The sequence below is a fragment of the Hemitrygon akajei genome, chromosome 3 (assembly GCF_048418815.1).
Source record: "Hemitrygon akajei chromosome 3, sHemAka1.3, whole genome shotgun sequence".
NCBI lineage: Eukaryota > Metazoa > Chordata > Chondrichthyes > Myliobatiformes > Dasyatidae > Hemitrygon > Hemitrygon akajei.
The window spans coordinates 69,763,638-69,789,335 of record NC_133126.1 but is presented as its reverse complement, the minus strand read 5'-3'; the positions used below and the strand labels follow the sequence as shown (position 1 = coordinate 69,789,335).

The window sequence follows — 25,698 nt, the reverse complement described above, 5'->3', positions numbered from 1 at the left end:
ACTCAGCAGGTCAGATAGCATCCACGGAAATGAACAAATAGTCGACGTTTCAGGCTCTAAGACAAGGCAGGGGGAACACCCCAGAATTAAAAAAGTGGAGGGGGTGAAGGATAGTTTGAAAGTGACAGGTGTAGCCACGTGGGTGGGAAAGGTGAAGGCTGGAGATGAAGGAATCTGATAGGAGAGTAGAGTGGACCATAGGAAAAAGGGAAGGAGGAATGGACCTGGGGGAAATGACAGGCAGGTAAGTAGTAAGAGGCCAGAGTGGGGAATAGAAGATGGGAAGAGAAGGGGAAAAGAAAAAAATTACTGGAAGGAGAAACTGATATTCTTGCAATCAGGTTGGAGGCTACCCAGATGAAAAACAAGGTGTTGCTGCTTCGGCCTGAAGATGGCCTCATCGTGTTACAAGTGGCAGCCATGAACCAACATTTCAGAACAGGAATGGAAACTGGAATTAAAATGGTTGGCCACTGGGAAGTTCCGATTTTGGTGGATGGAATTAAGGTGCTCAAAAAAGCAGTCCTCCAATTTATGACGGCTCTCACCAATGTAGAGGAGGCTTCATCGGAGAGCCAGATACAATAGACAACCCCAGCAGATTTGCAGGGGAAGTGTTGCTCACCTGGAAGGACTGTCTGTGACCCTAACTGAAGGTGAGAGAGGAGGTGAATGGGTAGGTGTGGCACTTTGGCTGCTTGCAGGGATAAGCATTGGGAGGCAGAAAAGGACAAATGAATCATAGATGGAGTGATCCCGGTGGAAAGCAGACAGTGGGGTGGGGGGAGGTAGAGATCCGTTTGGTGATAGCATTCCTTTGGAGATGGTGGAAGTTGCTGAGAATGATAAGTTGGACGCAGAGGCTCACGAGATGGTACTAAAGGAGCAGAGGTTTAACCACCCTTTGCTTAATGGTACTGGTCCATGGCATAAAAAAGGTTGGGAACCTCAGGACAGGAGGAACTTTCTCTCTGTTAAGGTGGCAGGAAGTGAGATGTGCGTGGTTGTCAGGGGAATGGAGGAGATGCAGGTAAGCATGGTGTTTTCAGGACTGGAAAGGAAGGGGGAAGATGCTTGAAGGATCCCAGCCTGAAACATCAACTGTTTCCTGACCTGCTGAGCTCCTCCAGCATTTTGTGTATGTTGCTTTGGACTTACAGCATTAGCAGAATTTCCTGGGTGATAACAAATGATGACAAATGAAACTTGGATGATAGATACACTGGTGTCAGGTGTGAACTAGACATTTTAAATGGACAATACCTTTGAAATAGATACATTGTCATGATTAAACTATTAACAGAAGCAGAACATAAGTTAAGTTTCCCGAGCAGTCTGACTGACTGAGGAAAGACGAGTTGGTCTGATTCTCCTTGACGAGAGATTTAAACAACTTTGAGTCAGCAATTGAATACTTTGTCAGAATTTCAGCCCACTTCAGTCAATGTGGTTCTATTTGTGCCACTAGCAACTGAGTCACCACAACCAAACATTCAGCACATGCTAAGTTAATCAGTGACGCTGTACAGTAATGTCTCCTTTTTTATCCTAAATATGTTAATTCGTGGATAGGTTTCTGGTGACTTGCCAAAGGTAACTTTCATTTGTAAAAACAACAGTGTTTTCCACAGGCAATTCAGTTGTGGAATAACGGAGAGCAGGAGATAGAGGGAATTTTTATTTCTCAGTGCATACATATCTGCCAGCAGGGATCAGTAGGCTACAATCTGAAGGAAGAATTCATCACTGTCAAGGGCAAATGGTGATACATAGGTTGAAAAAGACAGAAAATGGTGCAAACTCTCAGGTCAGAACTAATGTTTCATCAGAACAGCAAAAAATTTGTTATTTGTCTATGCGTCTATGTTTACACCTCCACTGCAAAATCACCCTTTATGTCACTTAATCACTTGTCCACCATCCTCAGAGTTGTTCTCTTTTCTTTCTTCTGCCCCATTGCTGCATCTTAAAACCATTTACCACAAATTTTTTCCAGTTCTAATAAAAGTTCATCAACCTGAAATCAATTGTTATTCCACTAATGTGACATTAGCTTATTGGTCCAGAATCTTCTGATTATATTTGCAGTTCCTTGCTTCATGTGTACAGACATCACAAGTATCTTGCTTGTTACGTGACATATTTTCCTCTTTAAGTGACACTTGTGATGTCTGTACACATGAAGCAACAGTATATCTTAAGTTCCATAGACCTGCCACATGCTTTCTTTTTTCTCTTGATCCATCCTTCAATATCCCTCAACACTCGGGGTTACCCTGGCATTACTCAGGTTGCTCTTGAATTCTTGGTATTTCCCCTCTGAACATTTCCCACTGTGCAAATGTAGACTTAACAAAAAGTTGATGCTCTCAATCTACCTTTGCTAGATTAATTTTTATGTTCATGAAATTCGCCTTCCCAGTTTAAATCTTTATTACTAGTCCATCCTTAACATTTTCCCTAACCAGTTTCAAATATATTGGAGTTATGGTCATCATCTCCAAAATGACACTCCCTCCACTAAATCAGTTACATATCCCAAGTCCAATAATGCTCCTTTCCTCATTGGTCTGTTCACATTTTGTGCTGAGAAGCTCTTAGGGAAATATCTCAAAAATTCCACATTCACTGAGACTTTAAAACTAAAGCAATCTTCATTAACATTTGGGAAATGGAACTCCTTCAGTACAATAACTCAGTATAAACCTTTCCCAGCAGAACCAGCACATCTCCAGCAAAGTGGTCAATCCATAGATCCTTGAAGATGGCAACATGACTAGATAATATGATTAGCACAGCATATGGGATTCATAACATTTCGTCAGAGCATTGAATAAGAATAGTCCTAACAATCCGGGAAACTAAACCACATCTTCCAGCACCATTCTTTCAGCCATGCATTCAAGTGACCCATCATTTTATTTCAATCACAAGCCTGTGGCACTGGAAGCAATCCAGAGATTACAATTTTTGAGATTCTGCTCTCTAGCTAGTTCCCGAAACATGTTGCAAAACCTCAAATCCTACTCCTACCTATATCATTGGTATCCACTGTGCCTATAAAAAGTATTCAACTTGCTTGGAAGTTTTCATGTTTTGTTTTACAACAATGAGTCACAGTGGATTTAATTTGGCTTTTTTTTTGACGCTGATCAACAGAAAAAGACTTTCATGTCAAAGTGAAAACAGGTCTCTGTAAATTACAAACATACAACACAAAATAATTGAATGCATAAGTATTCACCCCTTTTATATGATACAGCAAATCATCATTGGTGCAGCTGATTGGGTTTAAAAGTCACATAATTAGTTAAACGGAGATTACCTGTCTGCAGTCAAAGTGTTTCAACTGACTGTAGTAAAAATACACCTTTATCTGGAATTTCCAACTGCTGAATGGTCAGTATCCTGGCAAAAACTACAGCATGAAGACAAAAGGACACTCCAAGAAACTCCATGAAAAGGTTGTTGAAAAGCACTATTAATTCAGATTCAGTTTATTGTCATTTAAAAACCACAAATGCAATGCAGTTAAAAAATGAGACAACGTTCCTCCAGAATGGTATCACAAAAACACATGACAAAACAGACTACACCAGAAAATCCACGTAACGTTTGGCAATCCCCAATCCAGAGTCCGGAGAGGCTGCTGCCTATTAATATCGCGCTACCATCTTAGCGCGTTCCCCGGAAAGGAGCTCCAATCCCACCAGACAAACAAGACCAAAAACTAAAGCTACAAGACCTACACAAAACCACATATTTACAACATATAGTTACAACAGTGCAAACAAGAGCATAATTGATAAAAAAAAAACAGACCATGGGCACAGTAAAAATAGTCCAAAGATGTTGAAAGGCTATAAGTTCGAAAGAAACCACCACACAGTTTCCACAAGTCCTCAGGATCCCCGATTGACTCGTCATTCCACGCAGGCGGCGGAAGGGAATACCCCCGCTATGGACTTCCACGGCGCCGCCTGACTCAGCCTCGCAGACGCAGCACACAATGAAAGCTCCGTCGAACCCAGCCTCGCAGACACAGCACACACCGAAAGCAGTCTGACTGCAGCAGACTCTGAGTCCGTCGAACCTCCGAGCCTCCGACCATCCCCTCCGGAACAGCTTCTCTGAGCACCATCCTCTGCCGAGCATATTAAGACGGCCCCGCCAACGGCCATTAGCAACGCGACCCCGAGGACTAAGGGCCTGTTCTTCCCAGCAGAGACCCGGACCTCACAGCAGCAGCAGCAACGAAGAAGGTCTTCCTGGAGATTTTCAGATGTTCCTCCATGCTCCCACGTCCATTTTCCATCCAATTATGATTGCCAACGGCACCCCGCTTCACAAATAACAGATAATCAGCTCTGGAGTGGCCGCTGCAAGCTGCATCGCGCCGCCATCTTGGATCATATGCTAAGGAGATGGATACAAGAAAATTTCCAATTCACTGAATATCCCTTGGAGTATAGTTCAATCAAGATGTGCAAAAAAAATGGCACAGTTGTAAATCTGCTTAGAGCAGGCCATCCTCAAAAACTGAGTGACTGTGCAAGGGGACTAGTGAGGGAAGCCAAGAGACCCATGACAACTCTGGAGGAGTTACAACCTTCAGTGGCTGAGATGAGAGAGACTGTGTATACAACAAATGTTGCCCGGTTGCTTCAACAGTTGCAGCTTTATGGGAAAACGACGAAGAGAAAGCCACTGTTGAAAAAAAAACTCATACAGAATCTCAGAGTTTGCCAGGAGGTATGTGAGAGTTTCAGCTGGAAGAAGGTTCTATGGTCTGATAAAACCAAAATTGAGCTTTTGACCATCAGATTAAACACTATGTTTGGCCTAAGCCAAACACCTCACATCATCAAAAACACATCATCCCTACCATGAGCATGGTGGTGGCTGCATCATGCTATGGGGATGCTTCACTGCAGCAGGTGCTGGAAGATTTGTGAAGGTAGAGGGTAAAAATAAATGCAGCAAAATACAGGGAGATCCTCAAGAAAAACCTGCAGTCTGCAAGAGAACTGCAATTTGTGAGAAGATTTGTTTTCCAACAAGACAATGATTCCAACAAAACCAAAGCTATACAGTAATGGCTTAAAAAACAACAAAGTTAATGTCCTGGAGTGGCCAAGTCAGAGTCTATCCAACTGAGAATTTGTGGCTAGAGCTTGGGCAGTTTTGTAAAGAAGAATGGGGAAAAATTGCAGTGTCTAGTTGTGCAAAGCTCTGTGCCTAGACTCAAGGCTATAATTACTACCAAAGGTCCATCTACTAAATACAGACTTCAAGAGGGTGAGTAATTATGCAATCAAGTATTTTGTGTTTAATAATTGTAATAAATTTAGACCAATTTGTAGAAATTTGCTTTCACTCTGACACAAGTCTTTTCTGTTGATTAGTGTCAAAAAGCCAAATTAAATCCACTATGATTCAATATTGTAAAACAATATAACATGAAAAATTCCAAAGGAGGGGGTAAATACTTTTTATAAGCACTATTTAAGTATCAGTACCTCTAGCTGGTCAGCCTTTCAGAATGTCCTGCAGCTACTCAGAGATATCCTTGACCTAAGCACATGGAAGGTTATTTGTCAACATGAAACCACAGAAACATCCATCTGCCTTCCACACAACAGAATTACCTCCCATCATTACTCTCCTACCCCACACCCCACCATCCAGCTCTCTTAACCCTCCCCATATACGAAGGACTTTCATGATTACAGGGACTTTGGAACATTAACTTCAAACTACAGGTGGAACATGGCACTACCTAGCTTCCATAACTTGTGCCTAATACCTTCAACTATGACAGTAAGATTAAAAACCTTACATAGTCACTACTTACCCTACTCATCGAAGCCCACACTATGAACTCAACTGCCTCAAGGCAGCCTTCGCAAAAAAGTAGCTCCCACTAAAGCTTGCCTCTCCTTTATAAAGGTGTGTTTGGAAAAAATGTGTTCCCTTACCTGGATACCACACTTATTTTTAAACAGCCAGTGCCAGGAGGAAAAACTTAGCTTCTTACTGAGATCCCAGCATGAGAAAAGACAGATCAGAAAACAGAAAGTAGCTCTTATTGTACTTCATTTACAGCAGATACATCAATAGAGTGCTGAACTTCATTAATTCAAGAGCTCTTGGGCCGTATCCAAATTGAAATTCACACCCTAAAACCAGAGGCCTTGGGCTTAAGTAATAGGGAGGAGGTTTAAAGGAGACTCAAGAAGATTCCCCCCCCCCCCCCCCCAATAGTAATTGGTATCTGCAATGAGCTGCCTGAGGTGGCAGTGGAGTCGGGAACAACAAGAAGATTTAAGATGCATCTGGGCAAATAACCGAATGAGCAGGGCATAGAGGGGTATAGATTTAATGCAAGTGGGATTGGTACATATAGGCATAGATGGTCAGCATAGACACAGTGGGTCAAAAAGCCATTTTCTATGTCGTACAGCTCTATGGCCATCTGAAACCGTGCTTGATTATAATTTGGTTATTGTTCTGAATGCCTGGATTAAATTCAGTTTATTCATTTCTGACAACGCCCTTTAACAAAGAGCAGAGGGGGAATATATTTTATTAAATTGGAACATCTTTGGTCCCACAGACAGGATTTGACAGGATAGGCAGTCAGCTGAACATTCCAGTTTAGTACAATTGAGTATTCAATTCATCAAATTCTCTGCTCACAAATAAAAGCAAACAATCTGCCAAACTCATCTCATGATAATAACGTAAAAAGACATCCATTTTTGAAACTGCCTTTTGCTACAAACCTTGATCACTCTACACTGTGCGCAATACCAAACTTCCCAAACATCTGCCCAATTTAGTAAAATGACCTTTTATATTAAAAAAAAATACAGGCATCAAGAAACATCCCCCAACTACAAACCCCTCGTGCACCACTCCTGTCAAAACCTATCACTAAACAATGTGATGTAGTCCAGCAATCAATTCCAAGCCTTAAATATAAACACATTTTCCGATTTTAGTCAATACAGATAAAAAAAATGAGGAGATTTTGATCTAACACTAAAGCTGCAATTTGTATGCAGTACAGTAACCATGACGTCTCTGAATATGTAACTATATTGCAGAGGTTTTAAAATTCAAGCCTTAATCAGTTGATTTCTGTTAAATTTATGCCCAAATAAATAAAATACTATAGTATAGGACAACAATGGTGCTATAATTTAAAACTGAATATTTTATATTCGTAACTGTGTACAATCTGGCTCATTACAAACCTTCAGCTTGCATGTACAAGCTGGCAGAAATCATAAATATGTTGTACAATTAGGTTTCAGTGCATTCACGTGTAGCAACTTTGAGTACAGACCAAAAATGAGTATCTCTGGAAATTCAGAGAACTCTACTCAGCTATCAAAGAAAATGCAGAAGCTGCACAGCTTTCAGTCTTGAAGTGGAATGGGCAAAAAGAAATTTTTAGATAATGAAATTCACATATTGAGAATGGAGATCGAAAACAATTCACCTGTTCGTGCAGAAGCATCACTATTTATAGAAAAATATGACCGTCATTCAGTCATGATGCAAGGTGTAAAATCCACTAATCATACCAAAAGGAATTACATTAAAATATATTCCCTGCTCCAATATACTGATTTCAATAAGTAAGATATCAGATAAAGGAATATGATAGAAAATATAACAATGCTACCATCCTGAACAAACGTTAAATGCCATACGGGCCTCCCCTACACCATCAGAATGCTGATTTTTAAAAATTTAAACACTTTTCTATCATTTAAGCTATGAATCAACATATTCAATCCAGCAAAAAACAGGATCACATTCCTGGCACAAGTTTCCTAATTAATGCAACTTTTGTGGGTTACTGCACAACTTGATCAGTCGCTAAAAATGTGAGGCATTCTGTATCATGAATATGTGAAGTGCTATCTCAAGAACAGAGCAATCTAGCATGGAACCATTAATAACAACATTTCTGTAGGCAAACAAACTCTGAATTTGCACAATTCACTAAAAAGTCAAAGTCACTGCAATCAGTCAACAGGAGAGCAACTCAATTTTGTGAAAGGAGCATACCATAATGCTTGCTCACAAGTTTCTGAGTTCTTAAAAAAAATCAAATTGCATAAACTACCTGAACCTAAACAATGCAGGGTGCATCACTGCTGCAAATATTTACTCACACAGCCCTACACACTTCCCTAACTCAGGTGCACAACATTGGACTAGAGTCTTGCTCCTTTCACTGGTCAGCAGTCAAAGCCACTTTTATGATAGATTCTTCTTGCATGAAGAAACACAGGAGCACCTTCAGTATTAATAAAGTTCATTGTCAGAAGTTATATAAACTGATATATAAATTTCAAACCAAGATTGAGACAAAAATTGATTGAAAGCAGTACAATATATGAATTAGGCACTTCACACTAGTTTTAAGTAGTGAAAGTAATGTGACATTCATTCTTGGGGGGGGGGGGGTGTGAGGAAGACAGCCTGCCCCTGCATTTCTAATGAGTAACACTATTTATTGTTTATGTGTTAAAATACCTTTGTGGGATTGTGGTGGGAAGTTCCAGTTCACTTATTGTTACATTTTAGCTTGGGTTATATGGTTATTCACGTGTATTTGTGGGTCACCCTAACTGTAACCGGGATGTGTGATGGTATGTTTCTCTGAGCAGCACAAATCTCATCCTAGGAATTAGCCTCTGAATCTCCTTTCATCTATCTCCAGTGTTACAATATCTTTTTTAGGTACAGGGACCGAAACTGTGTGCAGTATTCCAGGTGAAACCTCACCAACACCCTGTACAATTTCAACAAAATCTTCCTAGTCCCAACTCCTTTGCAAGGAATGCCAAAAGACCACTTGCCTTTGAAAGTGCTTGTTGAATCTGCCTGCCTGCTTGATTTTTGTGATTCTATAACCCTTACATCCCTCTGTACTTCACTCACTTGCAGCCTTTCTCCATCTAGAAAATCAACTACCGGTATTTCCTTTATTTGCATAAAACTCTAATTGCCAGTCTTTCAGTCTGTTTTAATTGATGCATCAGCTCCCTATCCAACACCTTATCAAATGCACTTACATCTGTCTGTATGAGACTGGTGGGGTCCGTGCTCCAGATCACGGCGCCCGGTCTGTTTTGCGTTTAACACAAAACTGTTGTTGCAAAGTGTGGAAATGTAAAGACCGTTATGGAAACATTTGTAAAGGACTGAGAGTCATTGAATGGTTTGTTGTATATAATTTTATTTTTGAATAAAGTATATTTTGTTTAATGAAAAAGAGTTGAGTTAACGAGCTTCCTCATCTGTCATTATGGACCAAATGCTCACCACAATACATTTTCTTTAGAAGTAATTATGATGACTACAATGACTGCAGAAACAGCTTCAAAATGCATCAACTATGTGCTCTGCTCAAATCTTTTTCCATCTCGCATCTCTCAAGGGTAAGCCACCATCCCCTTTTCCCTCACATGATTTGCCTATACCTGTAGGCTAATTGTTTCCATCACTTTGGGGGGGGGGGGGAGTTGAGTTCTAGGTTCTCACGGCTCTTTGGGTAAGTAGTTTGTTCTGACTCTTGAATGTACTGAATCACACACACTTCCCTACAAATGTAAACATTCTTACTGTACACACTCTTTCAAAATCTTTTGTGAAAAAGATGTGTTTACTCACCACGTAGTTATCTCTTATTTCTGTTTTCATCTCTTACTGATGTACACCCTCACATCTTTGGTATCATCCTTAATTCCTCTCTGGTTTCTTTACATCCTTTTTATGACAAGGAGAACCCAATGCAGCACTGTAAGTGTGGTCTAAACAGTTCAAATTTGATCATAGTACAACCTCCCAATTCTCAAAATCCCTCTTTTTGAAAATAAAAATTAGTTTTATTTGCTTTATTGCAGCCTTGTTAACACATGATACTTCATCTCAAACAGTCTATTTGTACTTCTTTATTCTTCTATCTCACACCTTCCAAGTAATAACTACACCTTCGACCAAAAATGTGTATTTTTGATGTATCTGTGTGGTCCTTCTCATATCTGTATTGAACGACATTTGCCACTTATTTGCCCAGACAGCAAGCTTATTCATGTAGAACCATTATTTGCTTTAAATCTTCTTAGCACTCATCTCACCACACTCCCCGCAACCTCCAACTACAATGTGGCAAGACCCACTAATTTGTGACTTTAGTCACCATTAGATGGGACACATACCACATGGTAATACAAATTAACCATGTTAATTTCTCTGCACACCACCTCCCTCCCCCCCCCTTCTTATTCTTCCTCCTTCTCCTCTACTCCTAATGAAGGGTCTTGGCCTGAAACGCCAACTGTTGATTCCATTCCACAGATGCTGCCTGACTTGTTGAGTTCTTCCAGCATTTTGTGTGAGTCACAGTGAGATGTGTCATCTGCATTAACAAACAACACAACCCAGGATATGCTGGGGGCAGCCCACAAGTATCACCACACATTCCAGATCAAACACTGCATGTCCACCAGGTACCCTGAACTCCAGGTCTCAAAGCCTGAACTCAATAACAAGACCCCAAACACTTGACCTTAAACGTCAATATCACCAACTCATATCTAGAGAGTCAATGACCTCCTGTTTGCACAGTACTCCATTCCCAGAACATTTAACTTGGAAAAGGAAAACACTTTTTAATAAATGAACTTAGAATACTCTTTATCAGATTGATCTGCAATAAATGGTACTGCCATGAACAAGGACAGGTACAAATGGTTATGGGCAAGTATGTAATTGGGGGAGGGTGAATTACAACAGGATTGAGCAGATGTTCTTAAAGAGAAATGCACAGCAGAGAAGTTAAGAATGCTTAGGAACCACTTGCATGCTATTCTGGATGGGTTTGTCCCAATGAGACAGGGAAAGGATGGTAGAGTGAAGGAAGCATAGTTGACAAGTGGGATGGAGCATTTAGTCAAGATGATGAAAGAAGGTTTAAACAGCAAAAAAATGTGTTATGAGGAAAGAACTTAAGAGACACAGGAGAGCTACAAAGTGACATGAGAAGGCCTTGGCAAGTAGGATTAAGGAAAACCCCAAGCTGGTCGACATGCACCAGGAGGGTGAATAGAATGAAGGTGGACCAGGCAGGAATAAATGGGGAAACACGTTTCTGGAATTGGAGGAGATAGGGGAGGTCCTTAATGAATACTTTGTTTCAGTATTCACCAGTGAGAGAAAGCTTGACAAATGTGAGGTCAGCACAGAACATGCTGGAGCATGGTGAGATTAAGAAAGAGGCAGTGTTGGAGATTCTAAGATAGGCAAGTCCCTGGGGAAAAAATGGATATACCCCAGGTTTCTACAGGAAGTGATGGAAGAGATTGCTGGGATGTTGACTACCTTTGCGTCCTCGCTGGCCACAGGAGTACCGGAAGACTGAAAGATGGTAAATTGATAAAATAGATTTGGAGATTAAAATACTTATTAGATGATAAACTGTAAATATTTAAGTATTATAACAAATGCATTCCACTAAATTATAAAAACTCCATAGCAAGACGATCCATCAGTCAACTGTTTGTTTCACTAGGCAAAAATTACCAATTACACATAATACTGACACTCTATTTGGTTCAAAATTTTCAAATAGATTACAGTATATATAGTCAATAATTTTCTGGTTACTCTTTCTCAGTTGTCTTAATTAAATTGCATTGGATCTGAATAATTACAACTGATAATGTATCAGCAATTTCTTCATCTGCTGAGTTGAAAGACCAGTCACAATCATACTGAATAATAATGGATCAGCTGCAATGGGCTAAATGACTCTTCCTTGTTTCTATTCCCATCCTTAACATGCCTTTTAAGGATTCAGTTGCCTTGATTGCCCTCTTCCTATAAATGTCACAAAAGCATTTAATAGATTTCAATTAGTCATTACCAAGTTGATCTGAACTGCTCTAAAGTTCATACTTCATCTTACTCATGCAGCATATGAAAAAGTAATGAACAGTAAAATCAGTTGGATATTGATATGCACAAAATATCATATGAAGTACATCTGAGCATATTTTAGCCTAATGAACCCAAAGCTAAGGCAAAAATAAAAACACTTAGCACTTGGAGAGTGAATAGTGGGAACATTTCCAGAATACTGAGTGGTCAGCTATAAATTCTTAAAAGGAAAATTAGCAAGTCAAGTCTTATTGGATGCTGAAAATAGATATCCAATGAGGCTCAACCAGTACAATTTCCTTCACTTACATTAAGTGCTGGTGTAAGCTAATTTTATTGCTGCTTGGAAGCTTTAGTTGATTTAACGTCTTCTGATCAGTCACAATCTTGCTATACTGAACACATACTAATTAGGCCTACACTGTTCTTTCATGAACTTTCAGCTTGGATTCCATTTGGTTTAATACATGCTGAACAAGCAAACAATTCTCAACCTCCAAGTAACACTTGAGTTGATCAAGTCAATTGGCAAGTGAGGACGATAGGTACAAAAATAGAGGGGGTAGGTTACAGCTTTCAGTTCTGACAAAACATTTTCTACCTGAAGCTGACTGCTTTTATCAACAACTTAGCTTAGATGACTGAAGCCTCAACAGCTAATGGATACAAGATCAGTTGTAAGGAATTTGAAAGAGGTTGCAAAGGTGATATAATGTTATGGGCAACACACACAAAAAGCTGGAGGAACTCAGAAGGCCAGGCAGCATCTATGGAAAAAAAAAGTACAGTTGATGTTTTGGACTGAAACACTTCGGCAGGACTGGAGGAAAAAAAAAGCTGAGAAGTAGATCTGAAATCTTTAGATCTTTCAAATCTACTCCTCAGTTTTTTTTCTCCAGTCCTGCTGAAGGGTTTCGGCCTGAAATGTCAACTGTACTTTTTTCCATGGATATCGGCTGGCCTGCTGAGTTCCTCAGGCATTTTATGTATGTTGCTTTGATTTCCAGCAACTGCCGATTTTCTCTTGTTGTGATAATGTTACGGGGAAGGGATATGGATAATATTCTTAATTAGAATACTTTCAGAATGCTAATCTTGCTTATTCATATTTCCGCAATTTTGCAATCCTCAAAAAAAGGCCTGAACATTACGAATGTAGGAAGAATTATTATGAATCTGCACCCTTGATGCTGATATCAACATATGGAGTCTATACATGTAATTAACCAGAAAATCTGAAGTACAGGATGCACTGCTTTTCAACATTTTTTACAGTGAACACTGATCTTACAAAATGTCCAGACATAGGCAAACTATTCTCACTGCTCAAAATCTCAAAAATGGTAAGCTTTATTGGAGAAGACAAGATTTTTTTAAAATGCTATATAAATCTGTAATTTTTACTTAACAATTTATTGTTTGTGGATAAATATTTCAAAATATTTTGTATTTGAAATAATTTAAGTGATGTTTCAGCTTCTGCTTTAATCTTTGTTTATATTCCAAAAATGATTCCAGCCTCTGCAAAAGGTTTGAACGTGCTTAAAGTTGTTCTTTTTCCTTGCATTGCTGAAAATTCTTCAGTAATCAGCTCCACAGCCTACTTGACCCAACAGTACAGCTGTTAAGCATTAGGATCCCCATTAACTGACACCTAAAGCAACTGTAACTGGAAAACTGTTTGTCCATTGTGCAAGGATTGTTAGATTGCGACATCTTTCAGGGAATAAGTGCGATGACTTCACTGCAAAAATCAGCATTGTTCTAAAATCAGCTCTTTTTAAAACTACTAAATTTTGAACTACATTGAAGTAATCAATGAAAAACAAATCACATTTTTGTTCCTCATACAAGACCATGGAGCCACACCTCAGGATTAAGCTGGCGCATGCATTTACATTCACCTCATGATATTCCAAAGCATTGCACAATCAGCGAAACACAAAGGGAATATGCAAAATGATGTGTTTTCATGAAACTAGTTTGAGGACCAACGCCCTTACTCAAACAGTTTTAAAACATCATGTACATCAAAGAGCTGACAAGATCATTTGAAAGTCAGAACTCTGACAATGCATTTTGTTTTTTTTTCCAGATTTCTAGCATATGCAGCCTTCGGCTTTTAAAATTACAAGAAAGGTATTTTGAACAAAAGGTGTAGATGCTATTTCGGAATTGCTTTCTCCAACAAGGATTCTGCCAATGAAGGTAGCAGTGATATTCAATAGAAAAGGCAATTAAAAGTTAGCAATTCTTAAAATAGAAGTCACCTGGTGTAAAAGGGATGATTCCTCAATTACCAAGGAAGCAAAGGTGGCAACTGAAGTTGCCAGTGCTCCGTCTTCACAAAGCTTTAACGTTTGCTGCACTTTGTCAAATGGATCCAGAAGATTCTCAATAGGGAGGGTGAGCAGCCAGAGGTTACGGTGCACACTGGTACCAATGACATGGGCAGAAAGGGGGAGGAGGTCCTGCTTAGTGACTTTAGGCAGTTAGGGAAGAGGTTGAAAAGCAGGACCTCCAAGGAAGTAATTTTTGGATTACTCCCAGTATCACGTACTAGTCAAGCAGGAATAGGATGACAGTATAAATGAATGAGTGGCTGCAGAAGTGGTGCAGGGTTTCAGAATTCTCGATTATTAGGATCTCTCCTGGGGAAGGTATGACCTATAGAAAAAGGACAGGTTAGACTTGAACCAGTATCCTCGCAGGTGTGTTTGCTAGAACTGTTGGGGAAGGTTTAAACTAATTTGGCAGGCAGATAGGAGCTGAAGTGATAGGAGTGAGGATGGGGCAGTTGGTAAACAAGTCGATGTGTTGTGTAGCGAGACTGCAAGGACAAGATCATAACTGGATAAAACTGCAGTCAGTGGGATAAGTCGAAGTGCAATATAGGGCAAAATGGAAAAGGGTGATGAATACAGGGCTGAAGGAGTTGTATTCAAATACACAGTATATGGAATAAAGTAGATGATCTGCTAGTGCAGATAGAGATTGGCAGGTATGATTTTGTGGGTTTCACTGCATCATGGCTGAAAGAAGATCATTTTTGAGAGTTTAACATACAAGGATCTAATTCAAAAGGACAGGCAGGCAGGCAGAGGGGGTGGGGTGGCTCTGTTGGTAAAAATGAATTCAAATCCTTAGAAAAAGGTGACATAGTGTTGGAAGATGTAGAATCCTTGTGGATTGAGTTAGGAAACTACAGGAGTAAAAAGACACTGTTGGGTGTTACATTTGGGCTTCCGAACTGTAGCCGGGAGATGCGATATAAATTACAATGGGAAATAGAAAGGCATGGAAATAGAAATGTGAAAAGGGCAATGTTATGATAATCATGGGGGATTTCAATATGCAGGTAGATTGGGACAATCAAATTGGTGCCGGATCCCAAGACAGAATTGTAAAATGTCTACTAAATGGCTATTTAGAGTGGCTTGATAACCCACCAGGAGAATGGCAATTCTGGATTAGGGGTAGTGTAATGAACCAGATTTGGTTAAAGCTCAAGATAAAGAAACACTTAGGATGCAGTGATCATAATATGATAAAATTAACTCTGCAGTTTGAGAGGGAGAAGATGAAGTCAGATGTATCAGTAGTTTAAGAGACTTGGATAGGTACGTGGAGCTTAGAAAAATAGAGAGCTATGGGTAAGCCTGGTAATTTCTGAAGTAGAGACACGTTCGGCACAACTTTGTGGGCCGAAGGCCCTGTATTGTGTTGTAGGTTTTCTATGTTTCTATTACAGTGGAATAAAGGGATTTAAAGGCATGAGAGAGGAGCGGAGCAGGCCAAAGTTGACTGAAAGGGGAAAATAGCAGGGATGATGGTAGAACATCAAAGGCTGGAGTATCTGGCAGCAATTCAGAATGCGCAGGATAAATACATCCCAAAGATGAAGTATTCCAAAGGGAAGATGAGACAACTATGGCTGTCAAAGACAGCCTGAAAGCAAAAGAAGCCATACAAGAGAGCAGAAATTAATGGGAAAGTAGAAGATTGAAAAACTCTTTAAACCAGCGGAAAGCAGCTTAAAAAAAATAAGGAGAGAAACAATGAAATATGAAGATAAGCCTTTCAAGTATATAAAGAGTAAAAGAGGAGAGAGTAGACATTGGACCACTGAAAGGTAAAGCTGGAGAAGTAGTAATGGGGGGGCAAGTACTAACAAATATTGTTAGTCCTTACTGTGGAAGACACTAACAGAATGCCAGAAATTCGAGTGTGTCAGGGGGCAGAGGTAAGTGTAGCTGCTATTAATTAGGAAACAGTGCTTGGGAAGCTGAAAGGTCTGAAGGTAGACAAGTTATCTGCACCAGATGGACTATACCTCAGGGTTCTGAAAAAGATAGCTGAAGAGATTGTGGAGACATTTGTAATAAACTTGAATCACTAGATTCTGAAGTGATTCCAGAGGACTGGAAAACTACAAATGTCACTCCACTCTTTATGAAAGGAAGGGAGGCAAAAGAAAGAAAATTATATGCCAATTAGTCTGACTTCAGTGGTTGGGAAGATGTTGGAGTCCATTAGTAAGGATGAAATTTCAGGGTTCTTGATAAAGTAGACAAAAGTCAGCATGCCTTCCTCACGGCAAAATCTTACCTGACAAATCTGTTGAAACTCTTTGAGGAATCAACAGACAGGATAGACAAAAGACACTCAGTGGATGTTGTTTACTTAAGATTCTCTGAATGCCTTTGACATGATGCTGCACAAAAGACTGCTTAACAAGGTAACAGCCCATGGTATTACTGGAACAATAGATAGCATGGATAGAAGATTGACTGACTGGAATGAGGCAGAGTGAGAATAAAGAGGGTTTATTCTGGTTGACCTCTGATGACAAATTATAATCCATAGGGGTTGGTATTGGGACCGTTTCTTCTCACATTATATATCAATGATTTGGATGATGGAATTGATAGCATATTAGGCAAATCTGCAGACAATTCAAAGATAGGTGGAGGGCAGGTAGTGTTGAGGAAGCAAGTAGTCTGTAGAAGGATTTAGTGGCAGATGGAATATAGTGTAGCCAAGTGTATGGTCATGCACTTTGGTAGAAGAAATAAAGGCATGCATGGACAATTTGTTTAAAAAATGTGGAGAAAATTTTAAAAAACAGGTGCAAAGGGACTTGGAAGTCCTTGTGCAGGATTTCCTAGAAGTCCATTTGCAGGTTGAGTTGGTGGCAAGGAAGGCAAATGAAATGTTAGTATTCATTGGAAGAGGACTAGAAAAGAAGAGCAATAATGTGATGTGGAGACTTAATAAGGCATTGGTCAAACTACACTTGGAATTTGTGAGTAGTTCTGGGCCCCTTATCTAAAAGAGGTACTGGCTTTGAAGAGAATCCAGAGAAGGATCACAGGAATAAAAGGGTTAACAGATGAAGGGCATTTGGAAGCTCTGAACATGTACTTGCTGGTGTTTAGAAGAATGAGCAGGGATCTCACTGAAACTTATTGAATATTGAAAGACCTAGATAGGGTGGAGTCGGAGTAAGTTTCCTATAGCGGTTGCATAGGACCAAGAACAGCCTCAGAATAGAGGAACATCCATTTAGAATAGATGAGGAGGAATCTCTTTAGCTAGAGGGTGGTGAATCTGTGGAACTTATTGCCACGGATGGCTGTGAAGGCCAAGTCATTGAAAACATTTAAATTGTAAGTTAGTCAGGGTGTCAAAGATTATGAAAAGGCAAAAAAATGGGAATCAGAGGTATAATAAATCAGCCATGATGGAATGACAGAGCAGACTCATTTGTCAAGTGGCTTAATTCTGCTCCTATGTATTATGACTTATGGATTAAATTGTTATCTGAAAATTCACTGATTCCAAATGTCACACTCCATTTAAAAAGGTAAATCTAGGAACTACTAACTAATTAAACTACCAGGGCTAAGGAAACAGACAAAAATACAGAACAAAATTAACTGGCATTCAATTTGGACAAAGGCAAATCACATTCGATTAACTTGGTCATATTCTTTTCAAAGACTGGGGAGAATTTGTGAAGTTAGTCCAAATTTGAAGTTTCATAACTTACACTATAAACTTGCCAGCAAAATTACAGCCCAAGGCCAAAAGTGTCGGTGACAGAATCAATACAAAGTTGTTTAAATCATTGAATAAAAGCATATTATTGCTTTTCAAGTTGAGTTATCTGGTACTTGCCATAGTCAATATTAGGATCATTCCCTTCTGATGCAAGTTCATATCCTGAATATGGTTAGACTCTCAAAGGATCCAGATTATACAAAACTGGGAAAAATAATGCATAAAAGAAGAAAAAGTAAAATATCAGGACAGGGACAAACTAGTAAAATGGAAGGTATGTGACTAAGGAAATTTACTGTAGAGAAGTGAAGTCATATTTTGGTGAAAGAGGGCAGGACAACAAAAATACCATAAATTTATTGGGAATATAGTAAGAATTAAGTCAGACAAATGTGCACAAATCTTCAAACATGGCAAGATAAGTTTACACCAGAAATCAAGCTGACATCTGAAAGCAATTATGTACAATTGAGGGAGCAGAATTAATCATTTAAGGTCATGGTTGATTTGTGCAAGAATAGAACGGTATACTTCTATTAAAAATGCTTCTCACTCTCACACTAAAAGTCAAGACATATCCTAACTATTATAAAAGTACAATTTAATAATTTAGGCCTTGTGCTCTACTCTCTCTCTATTCATGATTGTGTGGATAGGCATAGCTCGAAGGCCATCTATAAATTTGCCAATGACACCTGTTGCCAGCAGAATCCCAGATGGCGACAAGGCATACAGGAGTGAGATAGATTTCCTGGTTGAGGAGTGTCATGTCAACATCACACTCAATAAGACTAAGGAATTGATTCTGGACTTCAGGAAGGGGAAGTCAGGAGAACATTCACCAGACCTCATTGAGGGGTCAGTAATGCAAAGAGTGATCAGCTTTAAGTTCCTGGTCATCAATCTCTCTGAGGATTTAACCTGGGCCCAACACATTGATGCAACCACAAAGAAGGCATGCGTTATGCAGTTATTATTCAGCTAATGTCATTACAAAGTTGTAATTAGGAATTTTGATTAATTAACCTCAAAAGCAGGACTAAATACATAAACAAAATGAAGGTGTGGCAAGAGATTTTTCCTTTGCAATCCTTATAGTTACATAAACATCTTGGCCAGATTAATATACTTTGTAGAGAAAGTAATAACCCCAACCAAATATTCCCTAGATAAATCATGATCTTTGAATCTGTAAAACTGAATCTCATCCTCTCAGTGCAACCACTATGAAATATTTCTCAATAACTTGTATTTATAGAGTATGTTTGACTAAGTAGAATGTTCATATTTGTTGGGAGCAACTTCATAGGATGCTTCCAAAATAAAAACTTGACTGTGAGCCTGAGACATTAGGACAGATAAATGAAGAGATTTCTCCAAGATATGCACTTTACTGAGCATCTTAAATAAAAGGAGTTTCATACAGTGAAGAATTCAAAGGAATTTCAGAGAGTACAGCCCAGATAGCTGAAGGAAGTGCAGAAATTAACACTTGGAGCTCTAACACAGCTGCACTATTTAATAAGAAAAAAATTCCCAACCCATGAATGACTGGAAAGATTAAAAGGGTGAGGTGCTTAAGAGATACTTAGACCAATGTCATCACTGATATTAAGATATTAAATTGTTTAGAACACTCTTTCAAAATATATAGGCAACAGCAAAAACAGAACACTGAGCAAAGGAGTGAGAAAGTTGCAATGGAGAACTTAGATAGGTGCAATTCAATGGAGAACAGTACAAGGAAATACATAGATTCAGCCAGCTCCATCCTAGGCACAACCCTCCCCACCATCGAAGACAGCATAAATCACTATCCAGGACACACCCTCTTTGCTTTAATACTGTCAGGGTGTTGGTACAGGAGCCTGGAGGTTAACATTCAAGATTTAGTAACAGCTTCTTCCCCTTCGCTATCAGGTTTCTGAATGGTCTATGAACACCATCTCATTCTTCCTTTTCTGCACTGTTTTGCAATTTATGGTAACATTTTATGCCTTTGTACTCTACTGCTGCTGGAAAAACAACAAATTTCATGTTATACAAGTCAGTGATAATAAACCTGACTCTAAACCAGGTCTAAAATTCTATGAAAATTCAAACAGATTAAAAATAATTTTTACAATCGTTATGCAAACTAATGATAAACACAAATAGCTTGGACATTTTCATACAGAATTCAGGTGAATGCATTAAGAGAGGTTCACACTCATTTACCGTACTTTGTCAAGAGTAGATTGCTTATTGCATAATCCCCAACTACTAAAAAGTTACAGTAATGCTTCTTCAGTCTCATCTAATAATGTAATTTGATTGGTATTTATTAAATATTGCTATATCAGTTTCTGACATTCTAATTTTGCTAGCGACAATATAAAATCTAGGAGCTTTGCCAGTTTGAACAAAGAAACAAAAACAATTTTTTGCACGACCATCAGGCTCTACTTCAATTTGCAATTCTGAAGCTTCATTTACAGCCATAATTCTTCAGTCTTCAATTTTTTTTAGAAGACCCAATAAAGAAAATAAAGAAAAACACTAATAAAGATAGCAGAATCAAAATATTATTAACTTGTGACAAAGAACACATCTTTGACACTTGAAATGTAAAGAGTTAAAGTTTGCCTACTAACTACTCATTGGAATTAAATACCTGTTTAAATTATGTGGCTTTAATACATTTGCAAAAGAATTTCAGAACCAGGACTATAACCAGTATTTGCAACGGTTGTATACAGTATTGCCATACAGAGGATAACGGTTATTGAGAAAAATGGTCAATGGATCTAAAAAATAACAAAAGAAAGAATTTAAATGACGAACTTAAAAATTGGATTCCAATTAATTGGGTACATTGGGACCAGTACATTTTGGCCCAATTAAGCAGCTGCCAAAATTAGTCTTAGTTTCATGGAACTGATTCAAAAGATTAAAAATAGACAAACTATCATTGAACTGAATAACAAATTACATATTTAAATGAAATACAGAACAAATTAGAACACTACCAATACCTCCACAGTACTATAAACTGTATTAGTTTGCAATTGTTATTGACGGAGAAATTCATCCAGTAGATATCCAGCGCGGATAATGGACCGCCTTCATACAAAGCTTGTGACAACTACATCCTCCAAATCTTCATTTCAATTGTAATATTGAAGATGATTGTCGATACCTTAATTCTTTGTAGCTCCTAATTTATTCAAGTAGTGAAATCATTTCATTTTCACTCTCGGCTATTTCTAGCATCTCCATGCTTGAATGCATGAAACCGCAGTGAGCAAAGCAGATACGAATTCTCAATGTTTACTTCTCACCAACAATCAGAGACAAAAATCACTGCTTCTTTGAACACAAACACACACAACTGAAACTATTTAAAAACTGTTTGCTCTAAGCACAGTGTAGTGTCTCATGGCCATGCAAGTAAATGTGACTGGCGCTAGTTAGAAATTTTGGCAACAGTCTCCTGCCCAATTAAGTAGCATGGTGTCCCAAATAAACTAAGGGAATTCTGACTACTTTCTCAATTCAATTTTCGTTCTTTAAGAGTTGTTCCAAATACGTGGTTGTCCCTGTTAACTGTTGGCTCAATTAACCAGAATCAAAGTTCAGAGTAAATTTATTACCAAGGTACATCCAGTGCATGTTTTCAATGAATTCATAAGAATAAATATCCCCTCTCTAAGGTCCAACAGTATGGTAGACTTTCAACAGACCAAACCAAAATGCGGACAAAAAGAGCATTCATGACAAGTCATGGAAATGATAATGGAGAAACACAAATCTGGGGAAGGGTATAAGACTATCTCAAATGCAGTGACATAGCTCGGAGCTCAGCACATCCCATCACAAAAAAAGTGGAAAAAAATATGAAACCGTCGACTCACTGGCTAGGTCAGGCCACCTTTGCCAGAGAAGAATGGCACTTCTAAGAGAGGCTACTATTATACCAACCTTCAATCTAAATGAGCTGCAGAAATCAGTGGCTGCAAGTGGAGATGAAATTCATGGCTCTACAATCTCTAAGGCCTTGCCAAAAATGGGTGTTTATGGAACAGTGGCAAGGAAGCAGCCCTGGCTAAAAAAAAAAAACAACATGCCCTTGCCTGTAAAGCTTCTCTTAGAAGATACTGTAAAGTTTTGGAAGGTTGTTTTGTGGTTGATACTACTGTGAAACTTCCTGGCCTCAAAACCAAGCAGTATGTGTGGCATAAAAGTAATACTGCATACCAGGCAGGTAACACCAACCCTTCTGTAAAGTATGGTGGGGGTAGCATTATGCTATGGATATGCTCTTTAGCATCAGAGACTGGAAATCAGGTCAGAGTTGATGGGAAGATGAATGCTGCTAAATACAGAGAGACCCTGGATAAAAAGCCTCTGCCAGAAAGCTAAAACTGGGGAGGAAGTTAGTCTTTCAGCAGAACAATGACCCACAGCACCACTGAGTGGCTTCAAATGAAGAAAATTAATGTTTTTGAATGGCCCAGTTAGAGTTGACCTTAACCCAAACATCTCTGGCAAGACATCAAGATTGCTGCCACTACAGCTTCTCAACGAACCTGGGACAGCTTGAGCAATCTTGTAAGAGGAATGGGCATATCTTGCTTTGTCACATTGTGCAAAGCTAATAGAGCGTTATCCAAGAGGACTACAGTTTGGAATAGCTGCAAGAGATGGTTCAACTACGTAATAATCAAAAGGGGATGAATACTTTTGAACTACTGACATTTCAAATTTTTAGTTTTTCCATGCTTTACACTGTACCCTGTTTTTGGGCTACTTTGAAAAAGGAGTACTGTATGTGATTCACAAATAAAAAGTCTGGTAAATTGATCAAAGTCCATGGTTTTAATGCTCATTTATGTGAACAAAGGGTTGGGAGCTGAATACTTTTTCAAGTCACTGTATATGATCCTGAGATACATTTTCTTACGGGCATACACAGTAAAACCCAAGAAACAAAACAGAATCAATGAAAGGCCCATATCCAACAGGACAGACAAACAATATGTAAAAGACAACAAGCTGTGCAAATACAAAAGAGAAAAATAATAAGCAATAAATATCATGAATACAAGAAGAAGGGTCCTTGAAACTGAGTCCATAGGTTGTAGGAATAGTTCAGTAATGGGGTGAGTGAAATTGAGGGAAGTTATCCCCTCTGGTTCAAGAGGGGATGGTTGAGGGGTATTAACTGTTCCTGAACCTGATGGTGTGGGCCTGATGCTCCTGTACCTTCTTCCTGATGGTAGCAATAAGAGTGCATGGCGTGGGTGGTGGGAGTCCTTGATGATGGATGCTGGAGGACTTTACTGGTGATGTACTGGGCTATTTCTACTACTTTGTTGGATTTTCCGTTCCAGGGCATTGGTGTTTCTATGTCAGGCCATGATGAGACCAGTCATATACTTTACACCACACATCTATAGAAGTTCAAAATTTTAGATGAGATGCTGAATCTTCACAAGCTTCTAAGGAAGTAGAGGTGGTGCTGTGCTTCCTTTGTAACTAGGCTTATGTGCTGGGCCCAGGACAGGTCTTCTGAAATAACAACTGAGAAATTTAAAGTTGCTGACCTTTCTGCACCTCTGACTTCTCTGATGAGGACTGGCTCATGGACCTCCAGTCTCCACCTCCTGAAGTCAACAACCAGCTCCTTGTTCTTGCTGACACTGAGTGAGCGGTTGTTAAACCATAAGACATAGGAGCAGAATTAGGCCATTTGGCCCATCGAGCCTGCTCCGCCATTCAATCACGGCTGATCCTTTTTTTCCATTTCCTGGCTTTCTCCTTGTAACCTTTGATGCCAAGTCCAATCAAGAACCTATCAAACTCTGCCTTAAATACATCCAATGACCTGGCCTTCACAGCTGCATGTGGCAACAAATTCCAGGAGTTCACCACCTTCTGGCTAAAGAAATTTCTCTGCATCTCTGTTCTGAATGGACACCCCTGTATCCTGAGGCTATGCCCTTTTGTTCTAGACTCTCCCACCACAGGAAACATTGGGAAACATCCTTTTCACATCTACTCCGTCTAGTCCTTTCAACATTCGAAAGGTTTCAATGAGATTCCCCCCCCCCCCCCCAACCCAACCTTCTAAATTCCAGCAAGTACAGTTCCAGAGCCATCAAACATACCTCATATGATAATCCTTCAATTCCTGGAATCATCCTTGTGAACCTCCTCTGGATCCTTTCCAATGCCAGCACATTTCTTCTAATACGAGGAGCCCAAAACTGTACACAATACTCAAGATGAAGCCTCACCAGTGCCTTATAAAGCTTTAGCATCACATCCCTGCTGTTGTACAGTAGTTTATATACTTGAGTGTAAATAACGTAGCATTAGTTGTCTATGGCTATTAAGAGCCAACTCAGTTTGGGACTAAGTAATACCCAAGATTAGATTAAGCTGCACCAAACAGTTGGCAAGATCACAGGCTCCCTTACACAAAGGATATTATAAACATTGTTCATTATAAATACTAGACAAATGTTAGTAATGAACTTTCTTTGCAACAGCCTAGAAGTGATTACATTTATCTATCTTTATTGTTTTCCATAAGAACGTGAGATTGCAATCTCAAATTGCTAACTTCACACCACAGCACTAATACACATTCTCTCCTGCCCTTTAGTAATTTTCCTACACAATGAACCACATCATTATTAACCTAGATTTTCCTTGGTCTCAAACTGATCACAAGACAGTGTGTAAGAAAAGACAAACTTAAATCAATTCAAAGCAGTTCGGAGTACAGACAACACCCCATGAAGTATTTTTGTAATTGCAGAACCTTCATTCTAAAAATGCATACCAGTTCTTTTTATGAATATTCTTACAAGTCTTACAAGTTTTTCAGACTAACTGCACAACATAACACTAGTTTAACCCCTTTTGCTTTCTCCCTAGTTGAAGATAAATGAAGGAATTTTGCCCGTCTAATTTTATTTGAATCTACACCACTTCATCTCTTCAGTAGTTGATGACATTTAATTAAGTAATCAGATAGATGTCAATGAAGGAAGCAAAACAACTGTCACATTAACTTTACCTGACAGGCAGATGTAGGTCAAATATTCCCCCTGACCTCCTGTTGCAAGAAATGGAATCTTTTTTTTGGTTCTTCGTTTGACCTGGACGGCCGCAAGCATTCTCTCATGTGGAGCAAAAATCTCCTTGTTGATAGCAGATTTGGCACTCATCTTGGAAAGGGAGAAGGGAAAGCAGCTTACTTTTGAATCTAAAAAAACAAAACAATACACATTTCAGTTCTCTGTGCTACTTGATTAGATGTGATTTACTTTTAATAAAGTTATTATAATATAGCCAAGACAAGTTTTTTAAAAAAAATCATCTTACAAAAAACTAGAATTATTTTAGAAAATCAAAACATCTTCAGTATAGAACCTTCACCAAAAATACTGACCCTTGAGATCACCAGGGAACAAAAGTACTTGCAAGCACATAGTTCAGAAAAAAAAACCTCTGCACAATTAAACTCTGGAAAGGATTAAGAAAGAGCAACAGACTCCAATTAAATCTCAGAGTCTGGCAGCACATTGGCTGATTGAGACCAAAACTGTAATATAGCGTCACATATTATTTAACAGCATTATGGACTATTAGTAACTTGTTAACTCTACACCCCCACCCCCTCCC

At 39.0% G+C, this 25,698-nt stretch overlaps 1 protein-coding gene across 3 annotated transcripts in view; it reads right to left on the bottom strand.

The window, feature by feature from the left end:
- Positions 1–25,698, bottom strand: part of stxbp6 (syntaxin binding protein 6 (amisyn)) — a 353,461-nt gene that overhangs the window by 294,143 nt on the left and 33,620 nt on the right. For all 3 annotated transcript variants that reach the window (XM_073040088.1, XM_073040089.1, XM_073040087.1), the window contains exon 2: positions 25,091–25,279. In XM_073040088.1, coding sequence (XP_072896189.1) covers positions 25,091–25,241 — 151 coding nt within the window. In that variant the 5' untranslated portion in view covers positions 25,242–25,279. The remainder of the gene's footprint in view (positions 1–25,090; positions 25,280–25,698) is intronic.